Here is a 24,894-nt window from a genome sequence, read left to right as displayed (position 1 = left end):
CCCCCCCCACTCCCCTAGAAGGTGGAAGAGAAGTGCTGAAGGAAGACTATGGGGTGGTGCTTCTGGAAGTTCTTGATGAGCCGCCTCCTTTCCTTGACAGACAGGCCCCCACTCAGACTAATATCCCTGATCAGCTGTTTGAGACTCTCCAGGGTGGCCGCCTGTTGCTGGTCTTCATACTGCTGCAGTGACACCTGCTGGCAGAACGTGAATGCTGCAACACAGGTAGAGAAAAAGGTCCAACAATACACAATTGGATTTAAGATGCATCAGAGAACAACGTGCTACAGAAAAAAGTTATATGAATTTCTCATGTCCATGTACTGGGTTGTCTTTTTGTTATTTTTTATTACCTGACACGCATAAAGTCAATTTCTTGTACAGGATCTTTTTGGAATCGTATGTTATCCTCTTTGAGGATTAACTCATAGACGAACGGGGAAGACTAACTGATTTTATAATCAGAACATTTCATAATCTTTCAGTGACCCATGGGGGTTAGAATGATGACATATACCAATCAGTGGGAAGCAGACGAGCCACTTGCAGCTCATTTTGCTTTTAAAAGTGGAATAAGTTCAATTTAAGAAGGTAGCACAGAGGCTTGTGGAACGAGTGCAAGCAGTTTACATACAACTGTCAAATATGCTTGTGTTGGGTGTTACATGTAAGGGCTGTTCTTTGACAGATTGTACTTACTGGCTACGCTGTCAGGGTCTCTTCCTTGCTGAAGGGTTTGCAGCTTCCTCCTTACAGATTCAACCAATGACAAGGGTGTCTATTTCCATTATGAGGTGGGAGGAAAAAATTTATTTACTCACATAAACGTCTCATATACACAATAATGTACTTATCAGTGGTCCACAGCGCAACCGTTTCACTCACATATGTGCCTACATATTTAGGGAGTGCGACCTGGAGGTTTTATTTAGGATATATGAAAATAAGCTAATTGTGCATGCCTGAGGCAGGATGACAAATGGCACAAAAGATTAATCTCCCTCTTACATTAATAGTCAAAACCAATATATTTTTTACAGACCAGCCCAATATGAAGAGGAATGATTTGGCCAAATGTAGCATATTGCAAAAAGTTGGGTGGCATTCAACACTCAGAGAAGAACAGCAGGTGTTTATGGTTGATACACATTCATCAAGGAGAAACATCAGGATTTACAGAGGCCCACCTTGAAGAGCTGAGTGTGGTTGTCCATCAGAAACAGTACCAGCCCCTCACTCTGGGTGCGGGACATCTCTTTATTTTGCACAATGGCCCTCATAAATGTCCGGCTGACAAGGGCTCTGTTGTCTGTCTGTGGGGACATAGATATAGTGGTCAGTACATAGTCTGGCTGGCCATGTTATACAGTAGTAGGCTAATATACCTGACAGGAGGGTTTTTACAGAATATGGAGCCCTACTGGTGGAAGCAAAAACCTGCAAACTACAGCCTCCACCGCGGGGTGTGTCTGCCCAATGGGCCCCTTGAGAAAGAAAAGGCTTTTTTGGCACGGTGTGTGTACCTGCTTGTGCAGGCGGCAGGCATCTGAGCGTGCTGCTGTGGCCATGAAGGTGAGGAGTCTCCTCAGCTCGTCTCTTCCAGCAGGCTCCAGCAGACGGAGACAGAGCTGGGAGGCCCTGATGGCATCATCCACCTTCCCACTGTCTGAGAACACACACGCGCACACAGACACACACACACGGCTGTCACCCAAAAGCAGTGTTGAAATGTCTTTTACCAGATTTAAAGCAGCCAAAGCGTTTGTCGAAACAAAACTCACCGGACCAGCCCCCCAGTCCCAACCAGCCCCCCAGTCCCAACCAGCCCCCCAGGCCCAACCAGCCCAACCAGTCCCAACCTGCCACCCAGCCTCAAGCAGCCCCCCAGCCTCAAGCAGCCCCCCAGCCAAGTGGTCCAGTCTCACCAAGCAAGTCCAGTATGGCTGTGTGGATGTCCAGGTAGCGTCCAGTGAGCAGCGGGGCCCTCTCCTGGCTGCCATAGTACTTGGCCATGGTGTCAAACAGCAGCCTCTTCTGGCCGGCCAGTCTGTCAACCCCTGTGGTCTCCTCGGTGGTCCCTCCCTGCTGGAGGAGGTGCTCCCCCGCCACAACAATCAGCTGGTCAGGGAAGAGCTCCAGGCAGTCTGCAGCCGCGGCCAGCCACACGTCCAGCCTGCCAGAAGACAGGGAGGGAAAAGAGGAAAGCACAAGCCTTGAATTAATGCCAGAAGAACTTGAGTAATCGAAGAGCTACAATACTATTCAGTGGAAAATTATGATGAGGGTCAGATTCGTAATTGAATGAATTATGAATATAGAAAATAAAGAAACAGGTTCAGAGAACCACAATGACATACCACAGGTCCATAGGTAAAATAAAGGTACTTAAGTGCTACTCTGGGTACAGCTAAATGATTCATATAGTTCCCAGACACTTCATCCAAATTGATTTACGGGAGCTGAAACACGTAATATCTGGCAGTCATTCTATTTGTATAGCAGGCGGTACTGACTCCGGGAAGCTGAGGCTCTGGGGCAACTCGCGTTCCAGGCAGGTGTTGGAGATGACCAGGTCTTGGTGGTGGTTCTGCCACGGCGGCAGGGCTGTAGCCTGGTTGTGTGACTGACCCCCGCGGTTCGGGGACGCCAGGATGCAGTCTAGCACGGGCAGCTCCACCGTCTGCAACAGCTGAAGCAGCGTCTGCTGCTTCCACACCTCCTCCACCACTAAGGAAGGAGGCGAGGAGTCGGGAGAGAGAGGTGATACAAGGACCAACAAACATGGATAGAGAGGAAAGGAGAAAGCGGGACGGATTGAAAGTATGAGAGTAAAGTAGACCCCTAGTGAGAAAAATGTGAACTGTTCCATAATACTGCGATCAGACATTTCAACATGATCGAGTGCTGACAGCCAGGCTTCTTCATTCTCACCAGTCTTTGAGAGAAAGGTAGACGGTGCTTTGTTCATGACCTTGGGAAGGGAGGGCTGCAAGTTGATGGTCTGCAGGAGCCTCTCCACCCTCCGGTCAGACGGCCCGAGAGCCAGGGGGTTGGAAATGGTCCTCAGCTCATTCAGTCTGTAGAAAGAGGAAGTGATCATTATCAATATAATGGGCAGTGAAGATGTAGTGAGGTATTGTAAAAGCAAGTGTGTGTAGGAGAAAAATCATGTTAAGACAGAATGTGTGTGTTGTTTATAAACCTGGAGCCTTTCTTAGTCTTCCCCGCTAGTTCCTCTGGGGTCATGTTCTCTGTGTCCCCGGCCATGTCCCCAGCCTTCCTGGCAGAACCAGGCAGTGCGTTGCAGTCCAGGAACCGGTAAAGACTGCAGCCTGTGTCCTCAAACATGGCCTCCTTGTCTCGTCTGAACAGCTTGGTCCCCACCGTCTCGAACACCTTGGCTTCCATGAGCGCTTGGCAGAGCCTGGCGGCCTTGAGGCGGGACACCTCGCTGGCGCAGAAGAAGACGTTCTGCATCAGGTGGCTAAGCACGACGTCCACAGCGTCTGAGCCTGTGAAGCAGTCTGCGTAGACGCGTAGGTGGCGCCGCCGACGTCGCACTTCCACCTGTGTCTGCAGCGCCTGGATGATGTTACGCCACAGCTGTGTGGCACGGAATGGCCCTGAGAATCCTATGACAAAATGGGTACAGCATTTTCATATAAAGAACCACAAACAATATGGCCAATGCAACTCCACGACAGGGCAAAAAGACGGTAAGACAAAAGTGAACGCTGACACCGATAGACAGATTTTTATGAAATTACGAGTCTCTAAAACTCTAGCATTTGGAAAATTACATTGGTTTGGCCTGGTGTTGAGCTACGACATAAGAATTATAACTTTGCAAGGTCATAATGGGTTTCTTGTGAGGAAACGGGCCTGAGTGGCAGGGTAGACGTGTAGCCAAGAGTCAAGGTTGCTGGTTGTAATCACCGAGCCGACAAGGTAAAAATAAATGATTTAAAAAAAAAAATCTGTCCTCGAGCAAGTATTTATTGGTTCTTGTATTAAACCAATAAATAACATGACATTTGTGGTGTTAACCGTTGCTAAACCAGCCTAGCGTTTCCTTTAACTCAAGTTAGCCACTACATTACGTTAATAGGCGTCACAGTAGATAAGATGTGCCTTTTCTGACATTACTACTGTCTGGTTAGTACTACAGTACTAGTGGTGTAAGGTCAGTAGCCTAGAGTACTGTCATTAGATCACCACGTTAGCCTAGCCAACTGAGGTAACACAGCTCTTGACTGTGGGCGGGACTTCTGGGTATGAAACGAAACGTTTATATAATATTACAGGTTGATGAAGAGCCTTATGTTTCTCTGTGAATTTCTCACCTGTTTGAACATTTTCACGAAGACTCCGTGTTTGACTGTTCAATCTTCTAAACCTAGGAGTCAAATCAACCGCCATCATGAAATAGGATGTGACATACTGTTCTTTGGTAGGGCTGACGACGAGTGTGTAGCGCCCTCTACAGACCGATTTCTGGTGTACATACATAGTTGTAATAATCGACGCCTCCCACCACTTTCCTGGGTCCTGCTTTAAAGGCTGTTGCTGGCTGAGGATACGTTTTACAAAAATTGCCCTTTGGAGGCTATATGGTCAGGTCTGTGCGTCTGGCTCCACTTTTACGCCGCTCTGCACAGATCTTATATTGTGTCCTTGCAGTTGTGCTTCTGGTCATAAGGAGCAGTCCTATTGCATGTAATTGTATTGTATAACCACAGCAATCTAACCAGGAATATTGAACAACATATGTGGATCCTTAAATAATACATTTATTTCAATTCTTTGCAATAAGGTTGCATGGTTTCCTTTGTTTTGTGGATGTTAATAGGTAAACAATGTTGGTGAAATAGAGCGATCAGTTGGGGGAGGGGAGAAAAACAGTTGTGACAGGAATTTTCCACTTACTGACTGAGTCGAAAAAACATGAATTTAAAAATGTTAGAGTTATATGAATATATGAATATATATATGAATACTATATGAATACTAATTAACTAAACTAAAGGGTACCCTTTTGTATTGTAAAATGTTTTATAACTGTATGATAATATTTCACAAATGTTACATCCGCAAACCAATAGTACCCAACAGCAGGCACTACCATTTGTTAAGGAAAAGAAAGAAGAGCCTACTGTAAACGATTGATGTTACATGTGACGAAATTGCTATTTTCTGAGCTGCTGTCGTGGATACTACAATATAATGACATTCATAAAACATTAATCTATTATATCATGATATTTACAAATACATTCCTATTTGTAAATACGGTCCAACAATGTACTCCCCTACTACTGAATGGTTTGCCTCAATCGGATGGCAAGCCAGCTGAAGACTAGGACCTTTAAAAATACACAAGAAAAGCAGTCAGTCAGCTATCTTACTACGCTCACTCGACTTCTCTTACAAACTACAAAAGAAACATTTTTGGTGTATGAAAAGGTAAAACATGGCTGTATTTCGACATAGCTATATTTGATATCAGTAGTACATGCTAGTTGGTAACTTTAGTTTAACTATAAACCCACATGCTAGTTGGTAACTTTAGTTTAACTATAAACCTACTAAGTGGGTCTTCTAACCTTGCTCGCTTGCTAGATTAGTTGTGGTTGGGGTCATGTTTATCCACTGTGTGATTGAACTGATCGTAAATAGCTTACCGTACATTACGAACTTGAACCCACTAGAAATGGCGGAGTTATTTTTTATCATTCTTTGTTTACGTAATCTTAATGCCAATTTATCTTGAGTTTTTAAAAACCAGAATCTCTGAGAGATTATCTTTAGCTAACTTTTAGTCAATAGTGGTGACTAGCTAGCTAGTAATGTATGCACAGTGAAGTGAAGCTTGCACGTTTGTGCCTGTGACATTACATTACTGTATATTGAGTAATAACAATTAGCTATTGCTTGTATTATTTTTTTTAAATATAGTACGTTTATTGGGGTGACTGTAGTAACCTAACTGTGTCGATGCCACGACGATCAATATGCTTTCTGCGACATTTCAGATGTTTTGGTAGTGAAAAGCAGATCGCTGGATCTCTTGTTTTGGTGCTGCAGAATGATCACGTGTACTTAACAGTGACGCGTTGGTGGATATTTATGCCTGTGCTGTCTGTGTAGCTCGCATAGTGCACTGACTGTAACTTAAGACAGCCTTTGGTGTAATCAGCCTTATAGGGCTGAACGAATGAAATGAGAGTTGCCATGCATAGGCAAAGCTATTTTACCCACTATTAATCAGTCATTACACTGCCGGCGCAAGGGCTGTATTTTTCTCTTGATTTGGATATGGAATGTTTGCCTATAATCGCACAATTATAGTACTATACATGTCCTAGGCTATTTACAGTAAAAGCATTGTGCAATCTCAAGTTCTGGTGTCACTTGACAAGTTCGCCTGAGAATCAGTGTTGCCATTGTTGCCATGGTTCCCTGTCTCAGAAAATAAGTACTTGTCTCCTTAAGCACAAATGTTTAAATTTGATTAAATGTCTGCAGCAAAGTAGTAGCAAACCAACTTTTTTTAGGATCTGGTCTGTTTATGCATTTTCTGCTTTTATTTTGTGTTTGTCCTGACATCTTGACCATGATGCTCAATGTGTAAACATAACTAAACCCCATTGTAAGTTCCCTCCCAGTCAGCTGGACATCTCTGCGGTTGGTTTGCCTGTCCCTGTATATGTTGTCTCAGTTTACCTTTTACATAAAGTCTAACCAATGTGATATTTCTGAGACAAGGTGAAGTCACTTTTTTAGACAAGATCCAATTGTCTTCTGTGTATGGCCTATTCGTTGAACATACTGTAGTGAAATACTTTAATAATTAGTTGGCCTAGGCCTGTGTCTCAAATTCCAATGGTTTTGGATCAACTACATTTACTTAGCCAACTAAAGGCTGGCCTAGTTGTCTACTTGGAATCTTAATAATGTTGACATTCACTAGTAATGCTGCTTGTGTTGCTTGGACCATTATGAGAGTGATTACCCAGTTCACCTGAGCAGGGAATTGGATCTGCAGTGGACAGTTGGCTGTTGAAAAGCCCACTGTTATCATATGACCCTGGAGATGCTGGCACTCCAATTCAGGACACAGTGGACCATTGTCTCTTCTGTAAAATTCAACAGTTAAATTTTTTTTTTGTTATTGGAGAAGTAGGTTGTACTGACTAAATAATGCCAAACGTGCGTGTGTGCGTGCATGCACAAGCTCTCTTGGCTAAGGAACGGTCTTACTGTTACCCTGGCCATCCTAACCTAACAGCTGTTTAACTGTCCTGTGGCGTTTTACGTCGTGTGTCACCTAGCAACGGGAACACAAACACACAGAAACAACACACATTTTGTCCTAATGGTAACACCATACCAAAGAGACAGTTGATGGACTGGTCTTCAGTAAGGTAGGATACATGTTTTGCTTGATGGACCTCCGATGTGGGAAAGAGAGGATAAATTAGGAAAAATTAGCTTCTAAAACGTCAGTGTTTTGTAAGGTTACCTAGCAAGATGATAATTTGGCTAAGGCTAAATTAACTGCAGAGGTTTACTTTTTTTTCTTCAATGAGTAGCCTGAACTTATTCTTTCTACATTTTTTAAACATGTCAAAAGGAGTTTTACCCCAATGGTGTGAGTCAGTGATATTCTCAGAATAATATTATTCAGGAGGATATTTAACAACAGATCCAAATATATAAATCAACAACATTACTTGGGCATGAGTGTAACAGATTACCTTTTTTCCCAAATGTGAAATTTTCATTGGACCTGGCTACCGCTGACCTGACCCGATTGCATATACTTCAGAAAGACCTAATTCACTTGGAATCCACATCCAGTAAAGTGTGAGTGCATCAAACCACACATTAAAGTACTCGCAGAAATAACTGAAAACATATGACCGCTCTGCCCGCCTGCAGCATTAGCCCACCATGCCTGGGAACAATGAGCTGCCCACCTCCATGACCACCAGGGGTAGGGAGGACGTCAGTAGTGACGCTGAGTCGTCGTCAGACCCCTGTGACAGCCTCACGTGTGCCAGTGACTCTGACTGCTCCCGCCAGAGCTTTACCAGTGACTGCTCCAGCAGCAAGCACAGCTCCCCATCCTGTGAGTATATACCAGTCTGAATACAGTGACCACACATCCTTCATTTTGTCCTCATGCTTTGGGCCACTCTTGGGTGACGGGGGATTTGAGACACTTTGAAGATTAGCTTTTTGTCACAGAAACTGTGTGCCGCTGAGCTTTCAAAAGCCAAAATGGCCACTCTAAATGTATCTGAAATGCCTCCATACAGCCAGCCCGCCCAAAACCATAACACTGGATGAGGTCATGTCTTCTGCTCGGGACCTATCCAACCTGACCCTAGCACACAACATCATTGTCGACCGTGAATTCCATGTGGAGCAGCCCCACCTACCTCAGAACAGGTAGCTATAGGGAACTACTGCTTCAGAATGGATGCCTGTGAACATAATGCTGTTCAAATGCCACTGAATGTTATCGAAACCAATTTCTAACTAATGTGGTTAATAAATTACTTTCAGTTTGGTAAAGCAGGTCAAAGATATAGTTCACAAGGCATTCTGGGATAGCCTGGAGTCTGAACTGAATGACAACCCACCAGAGTACGAGCATGCCATTAAACTGCTGGAGGAGATCAGAGAGGTGAACTTTTGTCCTTTTTCCCTCTTACATTTTATGAATCCGTGGTTTAAAGGGAGGTATTTGTAGTCCGGTAACCTTGTTGAAAGATGATGAATTTTAACTCCCTTAATTGCTGACCTGATAATCAGCAAGTGGCTCAGCAACACTTAGCTAGTCGGATCCATTCCTTCAATTACCAAATTGTTAGGCGAGTAAAAGTGACTTTGAAAGGATGTCTTAGAAAAGTATCTGTTTTCATAATTTAAAAAGGCTATTAGTAGTCTTTAAGAATGTTTTTAATTCTTTACTGTGAACAGATACTGCTATCTTTCCTGAACCCGGGAGCCAATCGGCTGCGAACTCAAATCCTGGAGGTGCTGGACATGGATCTGATTCGCCAGCAGGCTGACAAGGAGGTGGTGGATATCCAGGGCCTTGCCTCATACGTCATCACCATAATGGGCAAGATGTGTGCCCCCGTCCGTGACGAAGAGGTCAAGAAGCTCAGCGAGAGCACTGACAGTGTTGTGTCATTGTTCAAGTAGGTCTTCCCAACTCTCCTAAATATGTTTGTGGATAGGAGACCTGACCCCATATGTTGCTGTGAACTCATTGATCTTTTTGCATCTGAAAAGCCAACTGATTGAGTACTGAGGTTGAGGCATGAGTTGAACACTAGCACTAGATAATCCTTCTGGACTTCTGCCAAAGCCAAGTCCTCAGTTTCGACAGTGTGTTATTTCTTTGGACAGAGAGATTTTCCGAGTGCTGGACCTGATGATGATGGACATGGTGAATTTCACCATTCAAAGCCTGCGGCCCGAACTGCAGAGGCAGTCTGTGGAGTACGAGAGGGAGAAGTTCCAGAGCATTGTGGAGAAGATGCCCAGTGAGTCAGAGTCCTCATTATTAACCTACTGCTAGAATGTTGACATTTCAGGTATAACAGGGGTTCAAATCTTGTAGTCAACAGTAGAAAACAAAAACACTGCATGCTCTTGTATGCTAAAAGATCTCTGTGGCACAACAATCCCAGGTGGCTCAGTGCACCAGTGCACTCCTTATTTTTAATGATATTCCAAACTTGTTTTTGGTAAGAATGTTATGGCCATGTTTCTAGTTAGAATAAAGGCTGGATATTGATGTGACAGAACACACCTTTGATATTCTTGGTTATTGACTCTAGAACCTACTGTTAAATGGTGATCCTGAGTGAACAAATACGTATCCGAATCTTGGGTTAATTTGTTCATTTAATGAACTAAATTATGCAACATCCATTAACTTAGTAACTGGTTGTTTGTTCTAACTGCAAAATATTTTTGGTGTTTAAACAACAAGGTTCCCTTTTTTAATATTTAATTTTCATTGTCAATATTACAGTGAAACAAATAGAAGAAAACATTTAGAAAATCTGAAACAGGACAAATACCTTTTCACTGTACATCTTGAGCTATGTGCATCGTCTTCGTGGTACATACTAGATGTTCTTAAAGAAAAATGATTTTCTACCTCTGCTAAGTTTTATTTATTAACTGCTTGCTTTTCTAAGGTTGACAAACCTTTCCAATAAGCATGTCGAAGAAAGTTGGTTAAATGGGCTACTCTGACTTTATTGATGGTCTGAAATGAATTCTCAGTTGGTTGATGTTGGGAAATTGAGAATCTTTCTGGGGTAGCTTAAGCCAACTTCTTTAAATTGAAATGTGGTTTGTATTATAAAAAAGGATTTAAGGAATCAATAGGGTTCTTCTACGTGGCTAGCTTGATCAAATTCATACAAACACACCTCCAGGCAGTCCTGTCAATCACCAGCAGCTATGTCGATCAGCTTCTGAGGTCCAACAGAAATTCTGCATTTTCAAATGCCCTTTTAAACGGAACAAAGTAATATTGTATCATTCAGCTATTATTACCTTGTTATATTTTCAGAAACCATTTTCTGAATGTTAGTATTTTACAGGTGGCACCCTTAATCAACCATTTAAAAACTCTAACTTTGTTATGCCTTGCTAAATTTCAATAAAAGTAATTTAGGCATGTGAGTGTGTTTTTGTTTTATTTAAAATATATATTTTTAGATGGCTTACATTTAGCTGAATGTTACTGAATGTTGAATTACTGTTTGTCTTGTCCCATAAGTCTCTCTTAATGCCACAAAATGTCTGATGTCCCTACTTTCTCAGGTGCATTGGACCATACCACTGAGTGGATCAAGTCCTCTCTGGAGGAGGTGCTTTTCTCAATGCCAACTGTAAAGCAGACCAACGACCAGGATAAGGGAGGGAAAGCCTTGCCCAGCCCCCTACTGGTCTTTAACAATGGATTCATCCAAATCCTCACCTGGGACTATCAGAAACGCCCACTGCCTGAGGTGATTTGGACTGTGTTTGTCACACAGATATGTTCAAAAGGATATTTGCTTATTTTAAACACTCTGTATCTTTTATTTCCATAAGATGATTTACTCTGTAAATAAAAAGGCAAAATGTCAGTTAATGTATAATATTTGTCATGAATCTATAATTAGCACACACAACTGCAGGCAAGGCACCAGAATGGAAATGCGTACAGCTGCAGTTACTGAGTTGACGGCCAATATGCCACAGCTAAGGGCAAGAACGGCTTATGAAAAGCTCTTAACGCGCAAGTCCTGTGTCGTAACAGACCCTGCTGACGGACGAGGTGCGTCTGCGGGAGCTCCAGCGAAATCTTCAGCTGCTTCAGTCTGTAGCCTCGGTGCTGCTCATCGTCTACAATGCCATCGGAGGTCCAATCTCAGGCTTGCCCGCGCTCGCCGAGCGCCTTAAGAGGATGACCAGTGTGCTGCTGGAGGGCATGCACAGCCCGTAGGTTCTTCGTTTCAGACGTTACACACAACCCGTGTAAAACACAATGACGACTTACCATCCTTTCTTACTTGACTCTGCAGGGACTTTAACCTGTTGGAGGCCCTGGAGAATGTTAGTGCTCAGATCTGCTGTGAGCTTAACAAGTCTCTGGCCGAAAGGAACTACCCTGCCCTGCCCCCAGAACTCCAGGCCACCCTGAAGGGCCAGATCACCAGCATCACCCAAGAAAACAACCCTATTCGCAGTCTTGTAGGTAAGCAACAACAAACCAGAGGCCTGACACCACCATCACAATATCTACTTGGCAGAGTTGTACCTGGAGAAGATCCACCAGTGTCTAGAGTTAATGGACCCCAGGTTTGAGGCAGTGTATACAAAGGACGTGCAACCAAATACTAAAGATGCTATAACCTGTCCTCATATAATTGTTGCCCTGAAATACCTTCAAATTAAAGCAGTGAATCTATACTTGAACATAATAGGACTTATATGGTTTAGAATCCACACTTCTGGATTAAAATAAAAGCCAAAACAAGACAAACACTTCTCTGTCCCAGTAATTACACTGAGCAAATATATTTAGTTATATTTTCAGGTTTTGGCAACTAAATCTTATCCATTTCTCAAATTAACTTTTGTATAAAACATATCTGTATCTGTGTCTATTTTAAAAAGAAGTTACAACTAATTTCCCAAAATGTAATGCTAACTAGCCTAGCATACAGACTGGATGTCTACCGGCACAGTTGGTATATTCTTCCAGTCTTTTGTGCTAATCCAGTTATCGCGCTATAATTAGATTTCGGCAAACTGCATGCAGACACACAAATGGTTTTCACAAGTTTCTATGACCCTGGGGAAGTAGTGGAGTGGGCTTGTGGCCTGGTGGTTAGAGTATCTGAACCGTAACCAAATGTCTGTGAGATCGAATCTCTGAGCTGACAAGGAAACCAGATCTATAGTTCTGTCCCTTTCTAATAGAATTGTAACAAAGGGCCCGGCAGTAAAAATCCCAAACAATCCATTTAATGCCCATCTGTAATTCTCAATTGAAATGTACAATACCTATAGTTAATTTAATTAAATGTTTTCTTTTTATTTAATTGATATTTCTCGCTCTTCATCTAACCATTCTTTTTGTCTCGTTTCTGTTCTTCTACAGAGGGGAGGGTCCTGCAATACATCCGGGCACTTTTAGCCGCCAAGTCTCCAGTGAACCTGACCCCGATGCCAGGGGGCCTGGCCCTGATCCAGCCGGAGCTCACCTCACTTGCGGTCACCTTCGTCAACCTGGTCAAATACAACAAGCAGGTCTACGGTCCCTTCTACATGACGATCCTCAAGAACCTACTGTTCAGTAACACTGGCCCTCCACCAGCAACCACCACACCCCAAGAGCCCAGCACACAGAACCCCGTCAGCTACAATGACAAACCCACCTACTGAGCCGGGAGCAACGGAACACTGGAGCGGATGTCATACTGAGAGGGGGCGAAGAAAGGAAAACATTGTCACTTTTAAAATCCGATGATGTGGTTGTTGTGATTCCTTGAGACTGCAACTGTCCCCTGTCCCTAACTCTTCTCCACTAAGGCTTTAGATGTAGTATAACCACTACGTTTGTCTCTAGAGCATCGGAGTACAGGCATCAGATGACAGCTCGATGTATCAGCGTCCCGCTGTCCTGCATTGCGATATCTTCTCTGTTAGACTTGACCTTTAAGTGAATCTTGGTGTCCATTCATACCAAACAACGGACCCTAGTGTTTTGTGTGTGGAATCTTTCCCACTGTCCCTACTAATTGCGTGGGTACATTCGCATGGATGTAAGTGGCCCATGTCTACTCTTGTTATTTTGGTAGAGGATTCATAAAATTGTACTGTTCCAAGGGACATTGATATATTTCATAGACCTTTATGACGTAAGGGAAACAAGTATATTTATAAGCATGTCACTAATTTTGATTACTTTTCATATTACTTATGTTGTGCATACTGTAGTTTCATAGATAAAATTGATCTATAACTTTATTACATGATGAGGTGCACAAGTCCAGAGCACAATATTATATTTATATATAGTATATGGCATATTCATGGAAGTTATAAACCATTTAAATAGAAAATCTATTTTTAACCCATGTCGCTGCTGACTCACACAGGTTACAGCTTGGCAAATGTCCTTTTTTTTTTCTTTTTTTTTTGCTTTCCAACACACTTTTAAAAATAATTTGAGAAGTTAATAGTTGATTGCTATGGTTATAGCATTTTTATTTTTTTAAATCTGATGGATTCTTACCTGTTACGTTTTGAATTTATGTTTAAATTAAGTTGTTAAATACAGGTCAATGCCAAAATAAAAGAAATAGGGGTTTAGGCCACCACAAGGCAAGACACCAGAACCGCATCACTGTGCTTTGGCTTGTTCTCCAAGTGTCTGGAACAACTGGACACGATTCTTCCACAGGAAATTCCATAATCCAGTGCTTGTTGATGGTGGTGTACACAAGTGTTCAATTGGATTGTGATCTGGTGACTGAGACAGCTAGCTTATCATGAAACTGCAGCAAACTGCGCTTAGGGCCACCAACTACTAGGGCCCCAGACCTCTAGGGGAGAGATGGCCCCAAATCAGATTTTGCCCGAAAAAGGCTACAGCCGGCACTGCTTGACTAGCCATTGTGAAGTTACTTTGCTACAGCTTCTCTTTGTACACCAATAACTCTAATGGAAAATGTAATGCTCTCTTACCCAAGATGTCCACACCAGCAGTCAGCTCTTCAGATTCTGAGACATCAGAACCCTCCCTGCAATTATTTTTGTGGGCTAAGTATATAAAGAAAGTGACAATCTTTCTTTAAAAAATCTAAACAGCATGATAATGAGAACACAATCTTAACGCCCCAAGATTTCTATGGATGGTTTTATAAATTACACACTCACAATAAAGTTATTTACTCACACTGACCACTCTGAAAAGCCTTTGTAGGAAGGAGAACTTCACTTTGTAAGCCTCCAAATCTTCAGCCAGAGGAAGAGCCTCGGGTCCTGTGGCTTTGAACGATGTTCTTGAGGAGGCCCTTGATGTGTCCTTACGTCTGTTGAATGGCTCTTTAACTCAAGGATTTCACCAGAATCCTATCAAATTTTGAATCCTTATTTCACCGCCATTTGCAGGGTTTTCTCTGACCCAAACTCTTCCAAAATACGTTTGCACACTGCCCTGTACACTATAAATATTTAGCTTTTCTGGATAAGCTTGGGTCTCAGAGTAGCCTGCATTACAAAGAAGGCAGCCTTGACCATTGGGATCAGCCCCTGTGATTTACCTGTAATGTCAACAGTATCCAGATCTGTTTTGGACTGAATCTTAGACAGTAGCCTGACCACTGGTATGCTGATGAGGCTGGTAAATTCATCATCACTTTCTAAGTCAGGGGTGTCAAACCGGTTCCACGGAGGGCCGAGTGTCTGCAGGTCTTTGGGTTTTCCTTTAAATTGGTTCCCAGGTCAGACCTGAACAACCAGGTGGGGATAGAAATTAACCAATTAGTGAACTAATTAATCAATCAAGTACAAGGTGAGAGCGAAAACCTGCAGACACTCGGCCCTCCGTGGAACCGGTTTGACACCTGTGTTCTAAGTGATCAGAAGATGGGGTTAGAGGCAAAGCATCTGGGTTGGTTGACATCTGATCACAGACCATGTTCTGAGCTACATGCTCTCCATCTATGTTGTCCCCAAAGCCTTGTGCTAGTGGTCTCTGGTAGGTCAGATCTGTGGTTTCTGATCCTGCTTTGGGCATCAGAAACCACAGATTCCTTTACCTGGCTCACCAATACTTTTCTAAACAGATTGACTATTTCAATTCATTCTGATAAATAGGTAGTGACATTAGATTTCCCGTTATGAATCAAAAAAAGATAAAATAGACGAGAAAAGTTTTCATAGATAAAATTGATCTATAACTGTTTATTACATGTTGAGGTGCACAAGTCTGGCTGTCCGTGTTATGTTTGGACCATAACCGATAAACGATTTGATTGTTAATTTTGGATGACATAAGGAACCAAACAGGAAATCAGAAGTATCTGATACACTTTCACAGCCTTTGTCATCGTAACCGATACACTTTCACAGCCTTTGTCATCATAACATGGGCTTCGGTTGCAACCTCAGTAAACAAATTAACAGAAAGATTTATAGACATGATCATCACAGACCCAACTTCTAAGCCGGAGGATTAGTGATTAAAAGCTGACAACGTTGTGATAATGAAATAAATGTTCAGGTACTAAACATATGGTATAAACCCTCCTCCTAGCGTTTTCAAAAAGCAGTGTTCTCACGGCAACAAATGAGCTTATCTGTACTTGGTTTGGTGGACACTGTCGAACATGTTTTTTGTTGAACAATGTTATTGCGGTGGATTTATAAAATCGCTTGATTATCTTCCATAGCAGTATGGCTGCCTTAAATCTATCCAACCACATATAGACGATTCTAATTATTTTAAGTGTTGCAAACATCCTACATAATTACCGTTTTGCTAAATAAACGTATGAGATTAGCTTTTAAAGTTTACTTTAATAAATAAGTCCATATTAAAACACTAGTGTATTTTATAATGCAACTACTTATCCACAAACGCATTTGTACTGTACTGTATATTTGTAAGTAATCTTGTGTTTATCCCCCAGGCTAAAAACAAAAACGTCCCCAAACTGGTTAAAATGTAAAAACGCGATTAATTAGGAAATTGTTTTAAAATGTTATTTTACATTTTGTGGCAAGTGAAAAGCAGGATAATTACAAGTGTCATAGATATAATTAGTAGGCCTATTCATTTTTCGTGGCAGCGGATGTTTGAGTATATCTGCGTTTCCAAGCAACGCGTCTCTCCCCAAAGTTGCGGTTACGAAATGCTGCTAAATAAGGTTGTATTTTTACATTTACTGTGCTTTTTTGTCCTAAGCAAAGTGTACTTGTATTTGCGTTTATATTGAGAGAACACAAAGTTCCAACTTTCATTTATTTTGTGCTATATTACTGTAGCTTTCTAAGGTTAGCACAACGCAGTTGAAACATTTGACACAAGTGGGCTGTAAAAATATCAATATGGTTACGTTAGCTTATTTTGTAAATTTTTAGCGTGTGCTTGCATTTGGTTATTAACAGTATATGGGTATAAATTCAGGTGCTTTATTCACAGGAATGGTATTATCAAAGCAAAAGTGTTTAGGCAGCAATAGTGATACATATATAAATAAAAGTCAAACAATTAACGTGGAAAAATGTTCACAGTAAAAGTAAACAAATAGTCAGCATATCATGAATGCATTTTGTGAGAGCTATTGCCTCTCTTCTGTAAAGACAGGTCAGGACATATTCAGCTGCGAGGTCTACTGTCTTTCTCTAAGAAAATGCACATTTTGTAATGAGCAGATCGAAAATCAATCCCATCAATCATAATAGGCAGCTCAAAGACATGTCTGCTATTGTATGTGCATTCCGCAATTACCTAAAGGTAGCTAAATGGCACGTCCTTTACCCAGCTTTGCTCACTTAGTTGCTATAAGGCCAAATGTATACCAATTATTCTTGCTTTCTGTCACCAGTGAAGGGATGACAAGCCGCAAAATAAAAGTGGTGGGTCATCTTTCCCGAGCCGAGGCCAGTCGGCAGGTGGCAGAAGGCCAGGACATGCTGTACTCCATGAACCAGGTGGTGGCTTGCACCCAGGACATCCAGCAAACATACCGTAGCATCCTGGGTCCACTGACACTCTTCTGCCAGTACAGCCCTGAGGGAGAGAAGGCAGGTCTGTTGAAGGGCAATTCCATGATAATAACAGAGTTACATTTTACAACTCAGATTCTTCAAATTAAATGTATGTAAAAAACTGAAACTCGTTAAAAAAACATTCAACTCTATACACATGTTTTGGTAAATGAGTCCTGTATACAGTTCTATGGTTTGTTTAACTAAATAGTAAAATCTGAGTCTCAATATGGAGGCAATTCTCATCTACAATTGGGATTTAAGCAGGATAGGATGAAACAGTCCTGTTCCTTGTGGGAAGAAGAATGATAGGTCTTCAGATGCATGACACCTTTGAGTTATTTGAACCAACAACATGATTAGATATACATTTTAAAGGCAGACCTGACCTCTTGACCTATACAGTCTAATACCACGATCCACAGAATTTTTCCGGATGTAGGTGATACAGGAAAATGAAGGGCATGACACTTCACAGGTGTTGTTCCTCCCAGATAGGTTCCAGGAAGAAAGGCTGCGGTCCACGTCGGTGGCTGAGTGGGTGGAAACCACCCCCACCTCCCTGGCCGCGATGCTTCAGCAGCTGCAGCACAGGATTCAGGAGATGCCCATGCCTCATTCCACCCCCGTGGAGGACCAGCAAGCTTTTGTGAGCCACTCCATGTAGTTCCAGCCCACACTCACCGTTTCCCACTAAATAAATGCCCAGACACAGCCACACCACACCCTTCGTGTGAACCCGGTGCTCTCCCCCCCAAGGCGGCGGTAATGACGTCTGAGCTGGGCCTGATCTGGCAGGATCTGGAGGGGCTGATGGATGAGCCCACGCTGACTCGGGTGGAGAACAGGCAGCTGCACTCGCAGACGTGCCAGGAGGTCCTCCGTGTTGGCCAGGAGCTCTACCTCAACTATCTCCATCTGATGGACACACTGAGGCGCCGCGCCGTCTTCAGTGACCAGGCCAACCGCAGCCGCCTGGAAGCCCAGATGGCCATAGACTGTGCCAGCCTGTGAGTAAGTGGAGAGATGGGTCTCGCCCAGCGGACCACAAAGGCCCTCAAATCAATTGTAGATACGTATTTATAGTCATACCAGCCATTTAGACTCGTTACTTGAATTTTATGACTTTCGTTGATGAGTGAAAGCTCACCAAGACAGTTTTCTTCCGTGAATACAAATGGATTGTTCTCGCTCTGCAGTCTAAACGTCCATTTGATCAGACGCAACATAGCGACAGGCATCAAGGCCTCGCGGAGAGCGCTGATGAATACTGAGAGAGGCAGAGCCTCTGGGCCTGATCTGAATGGGGCGATGGAGGCACGCACAGAAATGCATCTCAAACTGGACTTTAGTCAGACTCTGACACCGAGCAAGAAGAGCGGTGTCACCAAACACAGCAAAAACCTTATAGAGAGAGACATCAAAGAGGTGAGAAGGAAAGAGAGATAGACAGGAAAGTGACAGATATCTGTTAGATGACTGTTCAGATGAGTGCGGTGAAGGTGAAGCAAGCTGAGATGCTCTCTTTGTTTGTGACAGATGACAGAGATGATGGGATACATAGACCTGGAGCTGGCCTATGACTTGGTGCCCTGTCACCTGGAGCAGATCACCAGTAAAGAAGGCAGGAATACACACTGTTAACAGTCTCTGTCTGTCTTTCATTCTCCCTCAATCCTCTTCAAACGTACATAATTTTCACACTTACAAACTGCATCTGTAATAATAACCCATGGAACATCGGGTGAAGTGAGGATATTCTCGTCCTCTGTTTTAGAAAAGGCTATTTTAGGCTTTGGTTACAGGTTTGGTTTAGACAGGGTTAGAATTAGGGTTTTGGGTTACATTTAGGCCTAAGGCTGGTGTTAACTTTAGGGAAATAGGATTTTGAATGAGAGTACACATCCTCACAAATATAGTAGCGAAGTGTGTGTATATTTGTTTGTGTGTGTGTTCAGGTGGAAAGCATGCCGGTTTGGCCAGTGTTTCACAAGCAGACGTGGAGCCCAGAATGTATTACCATAGCTACACCAGACTGAAGGTATTGGTAGACTTCAATACTGAGCAGAGAGCAGTGTACAGACCCCTGGTCTGTGAACATACGCTGTACATACAGTTAACATACAAGTATATCTTATGAGTTATAACTTATTTAATATTTATTAGATGTATTAAGCGGTTGTAATGGTTTTTGTGGACATTCAGGGATGTAGTTCCATGCCAGACCTGCAGAGGGAGTCCCTCCTGGGGGAGCTGGAGATGGAGTGTCCGCCGGCCAGACCGCAGTCCCCCCTGGTGCTGCTGACCACTGGTCAAGGCTCCAGCCTCGAGAAGCCCATCCACCCTGCCGACGACCTGAGGAGGTGCGTGTGAGAGAGAGTGTGTGTGCGTTTGTATGTTTTTGTGCTTATTGCGTGTTTAATGTGTATGTAACCAGGTTGCTACAGGACAGCGTGAGTGTGGATCAGGCCGTGACAGACATCGAGTCAGACCTCCCTCCTCTGATCAAAGCCTTGACGTGGAGAAGCTCCACCAAACTACAACTGCTCACACGCACTCTACGGGTAGGGAACACGTTCCACGCTCCACGACTAACACCCACACAAACCCACGCACATTCTCTCAGCCTAGTACGCTTTCTGCTTACCACATCCCCTGACCTTCCCCCCCCAACCCCTCTGCACCCCAGAGGCTGGAAGAGGAAGAGGAGGAGAAGAAGAGGAGACGCCGTGTGGCTAAGAAGGAGCTAGAGCACCCCCAAGGAGACGTGGTGAATGTGACTCTGTCCCATGGTTCTCTAGCCCGCACGGCGGCCGCACGTATCTCAGACAGGGTGCTCGCCGATACAATCTCAATCCACACACACCCCCCCGTCTACAACGACCTCACCAAAGAGGTGAGAGAGACATGTTACTACCTCTACTCAGTGTTAGTGATGGTAGCACCATGGAGTTATCTAAAACAGGCCCACAAGCTGCCATGGGGAGCAAAAGTGATGATCTGATGCTTGATTTCTAACATCCAGTGGGCTGTCAGTCACTCTGGGATGATATTGAAGTTACACGTTTGTTTATTTACCGTTATGACGTCATCCTGGTGGTGTGTTATGGAGAAATTGATGATGACAATGATATGATGATGATGGTGATGATGACGAGGAGTCATAGTAAAGAATATGTATGTCGAAGGCATGCGCTTGTGTATGACAGCAGTCTTTCTCTCGCTCTCCTTCCCTCTTTTTTCTCGAAACAGCTTGAACTATCCTCAGTGCGATGGCTGGATCGGAATCTCTTTTCTGGGCAAGAAATAAAGGAAGTGTATAAGGAGTTAACCAAAAGTATATCAAAACAGTTTCTCAACTTTAATGAGGTAAGATACAATATTACATTGCCTATTGTATTAATTAAATTCAGGGAGTATAAAATTCCAAATCATTCCAAATAATTGGCACATTTGGGTCTCCTACAGTTTATTATTAATAATAAACTTCAGATTTCTATATAATTGACCAAAAAGGATTTGTTCCTTCCCCATGTAGGATCCCATGATAGAACCAGCCCTGACACACCCCAAATGGAGTCTGAAAAAGAAGAACCATGAGAGGTTCATCAACCCACAGCTAAAAAGACAGAACACCAACACCAAGTCCAAGAGGTATTTTGTCCTGTCTCCCACTTCACTCACACGAGAGCACTTTCACTTTAAAGATATAAATAACTTTCTCACCGGGAGCAGCAGCGTTCCCAAGGGCCTTCAAAGTGGTTGTGTATGCACGTGTGTGTTCAGGAAGAAGGCCAAGATCCCAGAGGACCATAACAAGCCATTGGACCAGTATTCCCGGGCATACGCTGCCTGGCTACAGTGGTGGAAGACCACCCTCTCACTGGAGGATTACCTCCAATACATATCCAATCAGGTCAGAGGTCAGAGTCGCGGTGTTTAAAGGAAGCATTCAACGTAATAGTTAAATAGCATACATTTGATTGAACATTTAGAAGAAAATCAACTGGTTTTGTGTAAAATCTTTTCAGCTGAAAGAAGGTTATACATGTACGTAGAGATGGCCAGACTGAATAGGCGTTGACATTTTTTGAAATTAGCTTTAAAACAACACATTTTCCAAAATGGGTGGAAAGGATTAAGGAATAAGCTTAGAAAAGAAACAATATATATTATCTGTCCCCTACGACAAAATGATTAGAATAGCAGGAAATGGGTTAAAAAAGTAGGCCCACCAAAGTCTTGTTTGAGGCACCCTAGAGTCCGGCTACAGTCTGGCTAGAGTCCGCCCTGCATGCATGTTATAGCCCTTTCTGGAGGGGGACAGACATGCAGTAGGTGCCGGTTGTCATTTTCTGTGTGAGTACTGTTTATATTCAGGTGTCATTATTTAGTTGTGGTGGTGCTGGTCTAGAAGCATTGACATTTTAATGTCTGTACTCGGCTCAATTCAAGTAATGGATATGGACATACAAGATATGTACTCATCCTTATATTTTAGTGGTACTAGTAAATAACTAGGATTACCCCCTGGGTCTCTGTCTGTGTAGGACTCTGACTACCTATGGGCAGTGTTCCACCTGTACGACAGTGAGAAAAGTGATGATGAGGAGGACGAGAGGGGGCAACTCCAGCTACAACGAGACGAGAGGAAGAAGTTTGTCTGCTTGATTGTCTTTCTGTCTCGCTGTTTTCATCATATTCATTTCATGATAATGTTTTTATGTCATCCTATTGTTGACATAATGCCTACCGTGAGAGGCTTACAAACCATGGCGTGTGTGTGTGTTTGTGTGTGTGGACAGGAGACGCAGGCAGAAGATTGAGGCTTTGAAGTGTCAGAAGCAGGAGTATGTGACAGGGGTGTGGAATGTCAATACGGTGCTACTGGGGGGGCTGTGGAAGGAACCTGAACTGGAGGGTAACACACACAGACACACAACAACACACACAGACACACAACAACACACACAGACACACAACAACACGCACAGACACACAACACACACAGACATACAACAACACAAACAGACATACAACAACACGCACAGACACACAGCAACACACACTTTTGTCAAGGTTTGTGAAATAGAAGGAAATAAATAGTTTTTGTAGGTAACATTTAGGCTAACATGCCAACCAATAATACATTTGAAGCTATTGGCAATTAACTTGCTTTGAGGAATCATTTGTTGATATGTATGTTTATGTAACCTATTCACCTTTTTTACAGAAGAGGAAGAAAGCCCTGATGAAGAAATCACAAGCCCTAAACAAGTATGTTTGTGTTAGTACAAAACATTTTCCAAAGGATTACTTGTCATTTGTGAATTAAGAGTTAATGCAATAACTTTACTGACCTGCCCTCTTAGCCAGTCTCCAATACAGGAAATCTGATGTCAAGAACTCATCAAATATATATATATATATATATATATATATATATATATACACTCACCTAAAGGATTATTAGGAACACCATACTAATACTGTGTTTGACCCCCTTTTGCCCTCAGAACTGCCTTAATTCTACGTGGCATTGATTCAACAAGGTGCTGAAAGCATTCTTTAGAAATGTTGGCCCATATTGATAGGATAGCATCTTGCAGTTGATGGAGATTTGTGGGATGCACGAAGCTCCCGTTCCACCACATCCCAAAGATGCTCTATTGGGTTGAGATCTGGTGACTGTGGGGGCCATTTCAGTACAGTGAACTCATTGTCATGTTCAAGAAACCAATTTGAAATGAATCGAGCTTTGTGACATGGTGCATTATCCTGCTGGAAGTAGCCATCAGAGGATGTGTACATGGTGGTCATATATATATATATATATAAAATAGTGTTAATATTAATAATATTAATAGGATAAGCAATATTTGTTATGTGTTTCTCCCTAAGGTGTGTTATCTGCTAACCGTCCTCTCTCTCTGTCAGAAGACACATAGGAGAACGGGTGTGGGGGCCAAGCAGACTTGTGAGGGATGGGTGTCGGTAGAGGGGGAGCAGGTCCAGAGCAGGCTGGAGAGGATCTGGACTGTCCTCAGTCTGCCTGACACCCACAGACTGGACATGGCCATCAAGTACAGTTCCGATGCATATAGACACCAGCTGGAAGAGGTGTGCACAGAACACACACACACACACAGATACCAGAACAAACACAAATCGCTGTATGAGTGTCATGATGCCATCTCCCCAGGCTACAGCAGCATGGGAGCGGGCTGCCCGTCTCATCCAGCAGAGGGAGACAGTTCTGGCTCGTTTGGAGCTGTTTGAGAGGGAGGCTTCTGACCCCAACCGCTTCTTCCAGCGAGGTACTACATTATGTGTATATATATATATATTATATAATATTAGCATAATATTACTGCTAGAAATTAAAGGCTGTTGATAAAGCAGCTAATGTAAGAGGACACCATGACCAAAAAGCTTACTGCACCTGATTTTCCAAGTCTGTCTCCCATCCAAGTACTGACTAGGGATTCTTGGAACAGTATGAAGTGGATTTCTCTGTCTCTTTTCTTCTATTTTCCTCTTACTTTCTTGTTTGCTCTTCTCTCTCTCTCACTCTCTCTCACACACACTTTCTCTCAGGATACCAGGGCACATCTACAGCAAGGATGGAAGAGTCAAAACACCGGAAGAAACTTAACTCCCAGATTTCCTCTCTGGATAAAGTGTTGTCAAAGATCCTCCAGCACATTACAGACACCTTCCATGACACTGTCACATACAAGGTGAGTCAGCCCAATGAGCCATACATTGTGTCTATTAGTGCACACAGTAAAAAAATATTGGACAAATTGAGTTAGATCCCTTTTCATTTTTGGCCTGTTTTGATTCTGTTGACTATTAAATGTGCTCTCTGACATCCAGATCAAATAGTACGGGGGGATAGACCAAGATTTAAAAGGGTATTGTGCATGGTTAACCCTAAATGTTTTGCTCCCTACCACTAAACAACATAATGTGTATAATAATCATATATTATATTAGTAAAGGTGTGTTAGTATAGAGAAAGAACATAAGCCTGCAAGCCAAAACAGTGGTGTAGTAATTGAGTAGCATGGTCGCCTTCTCTAGGGGAGGCCATATGGGGAGAAGATGCGCTGGGACCGTATTGAGTTGCTCTACTGGCTGCAACAGGAGCGCCGGGTCCAGGCTCTGGAGCGTGTGGTTGAGGGGAAGGGCCTTCCAGCCAGACTGCCCTCCCTCAACTCTAACGTCCAGCTATACCACAGCACTCACTCCACCACACAAGCAAACGCCCCCACCCTCAGTCAGATATCCCAGCCTCTCCAACACAAACCATCTGATTTCAATGTATCCAGTATATGTGTGAACAGCCTGAGCAAATGAATTAAAGTATACCAATAATGTTGTATTACTGTTACTATAAAAACACAATTCATACACTATTTGGTCATTCGTTATTAGCATTAATTTTCGCTGACAGTGGCTGCATCATATAGTGACATGACACAAGGCATGTTGTTTATACTTTAGTCTGTTCAGGACCACTTTAACGTACCTTATCAGTATGATTACTACCAACGATACTGGAAGATGAGGGCGCTCTGTACAGTA

At 43.0% G+C, this 24,894-nt stretch overlaps 3 protein-coding genes across 10 annotated transcripts; 2 read left to right on the top strand and 1 right to left on the bottom strand.

The window, feature by feature from the left end:
• On the bottom strand, positions 1–5,747 carry depdc4 (DEP domain containing 4). 3 transcript variants are annotated; one of them, XM_010887398.5, is made up of 9 exons: positions 5,682–5,747; positions 3,203–3,632; positions 2,932–3,077; positions 2,514–2,727; positions 1,926–2,173; positions 1,524–1,666; positions 1,188–1,313; positions 700–778; positions 1–214 (listed from the first exon to the last, which is right to left on the bottom strand). In XM_010887398.5, the coding sequence occupies exons 1-9, from the start codon at positions 5,731–5,733 to the stop codon at positions 15–17; spliced, it is 1,638 nt and encodes a 545-aa protein (XP_010885700.3). In that variant the 5' UTR covers positions 5,734–5,747; the 3' UTR covers positions 1–14. The 3 variants fall into 3 exon arrangements, with proteins under 3 accessions (XP_010885700.3, XP_012995636.2, XP_012995637.2); XM_013140182.4 differs by lacking the exon at positions 5,682–5,747 and adding an exon at positions 4,344–4,463; XM_013140183.4 differs by lacking the exon at positions 5,682–5,747 and adding an exon at positions 3,801–4,257.
• On the top strand, positions 3,692–13,930 carry tcp11l2 (t-complex 11, testis-specific-like 2). Of its 3 annotated transcripts, none has more exons than XM_029117014.2 (10): positions 3,692–3,716; positions 7,942–8,131; positions 8,322–8,454; positions 8,572–8,692; positions 8,989–9,212; positions 9,424–9,560; positions 10,858–11,045; positions 11,339–11,520; positions 11,604–11,776; positions 12,686–13,930. In XM_029117014.2, exons 2-10 carry the CDS (start codon positions 7,954–7,956, stop codon positions 12,967–12,969), a joined length of 1,620 nt encoding a protein of 539 aa, XP_028972847.1. In that variant the 5' UTR covers positions 3,692–3,716; positions 7,942–7,953; the 3' UTR covers positions 12,970–13,930. The 3 variants fall into 3 exon arrangements, with proteins under 3 accessions (XP_028972847.1, XP_010885697.1, XP_034146012.1); XM_010887395.5 differs by lacking the exon at positions 3,692–3,716 and adding an exon at positions 5,332–5,463; XM_034290121.1 differs by lacking the exon at positions 3,692–3,716 and adding an exon at positions 5,939–7,424.
• Positions 13,931–15,442: 1,512 nt separating this feature from the next.
• Positions 15,443–24,722, top strand: ccdc87 (coiled-coil domain containing 87). 4 transcript variants are annotated; one of them, XM_034290115.1, is made up of 20 exons: positions 15,443–16,460; positions 17,142–17,344; positions 17,799–17,953; positions 18,064–18,314; positions 18,504–18,732; positions 18,844–18,928; positions 19,263–19,345; positions 19,510–19,667; positions 19,742–19,868; positions 19,994–20,200; positions 20,557–20,673; positions 20,843–20,958; positions 21,091–21,220; positions 21,855–21,961; positions 22,110–22,225; positions 22,538–22,581; positions 23,242–23,424; positions 23,507–23,621; positions 23,902–24,044; positions 24,391–24,722. In XM_034290115.1, the coding sequence occupies exons 2-20, from the start codon at positions 17,149–17,151 to the stop codon at positions 24,664–24,666; spliced, it is 2,838 nt and encodes a 945-aa protein (XP_034146006.1). In that variant the 5' UTR covers positions 15,443–16,460; positions 17,142–17,148; the 3' UTR covers positions 24,667–24,722. The 4 variants fall into 4 exon arrangements, with proteins under 4 accessions (XP_034146006.1, XP_034146005.1, XP_010885745.2 ...); XM_034290114.1 differs by lacking the exon at positions 15,443–16,460 and having other exon boundaries at positions 16,902–17,344; positions 23,245–23,424; XM_010887443.3 differs by lacking the exon at positions 15,443–16,460 and having other exon boundaries at positions 16,902–17,344.
• Positions 24,723–24,894: the final 172 nt, after the last annotated feature.

This window comes from Esox lucius, chromosome 23, assembly GCF_011004845.1.
Source record: "Esox lucius isolate fEsoLuc1 chromosome 23, fEsoLuc1.pri, whole genome shotgun sequence".
In the NCBI taxonomy this organism is placed as follows: Eukaryota; Metazoa; Chordata; class Actinopteri; order Esociformes; family Esocidae; genus Esox; species Esox lucius.
The sequence above is the reverse complement of the archived record's forward strand: the minus strand, read 5'-3'. Positions and strand labels throughout refer to the sequence as shown.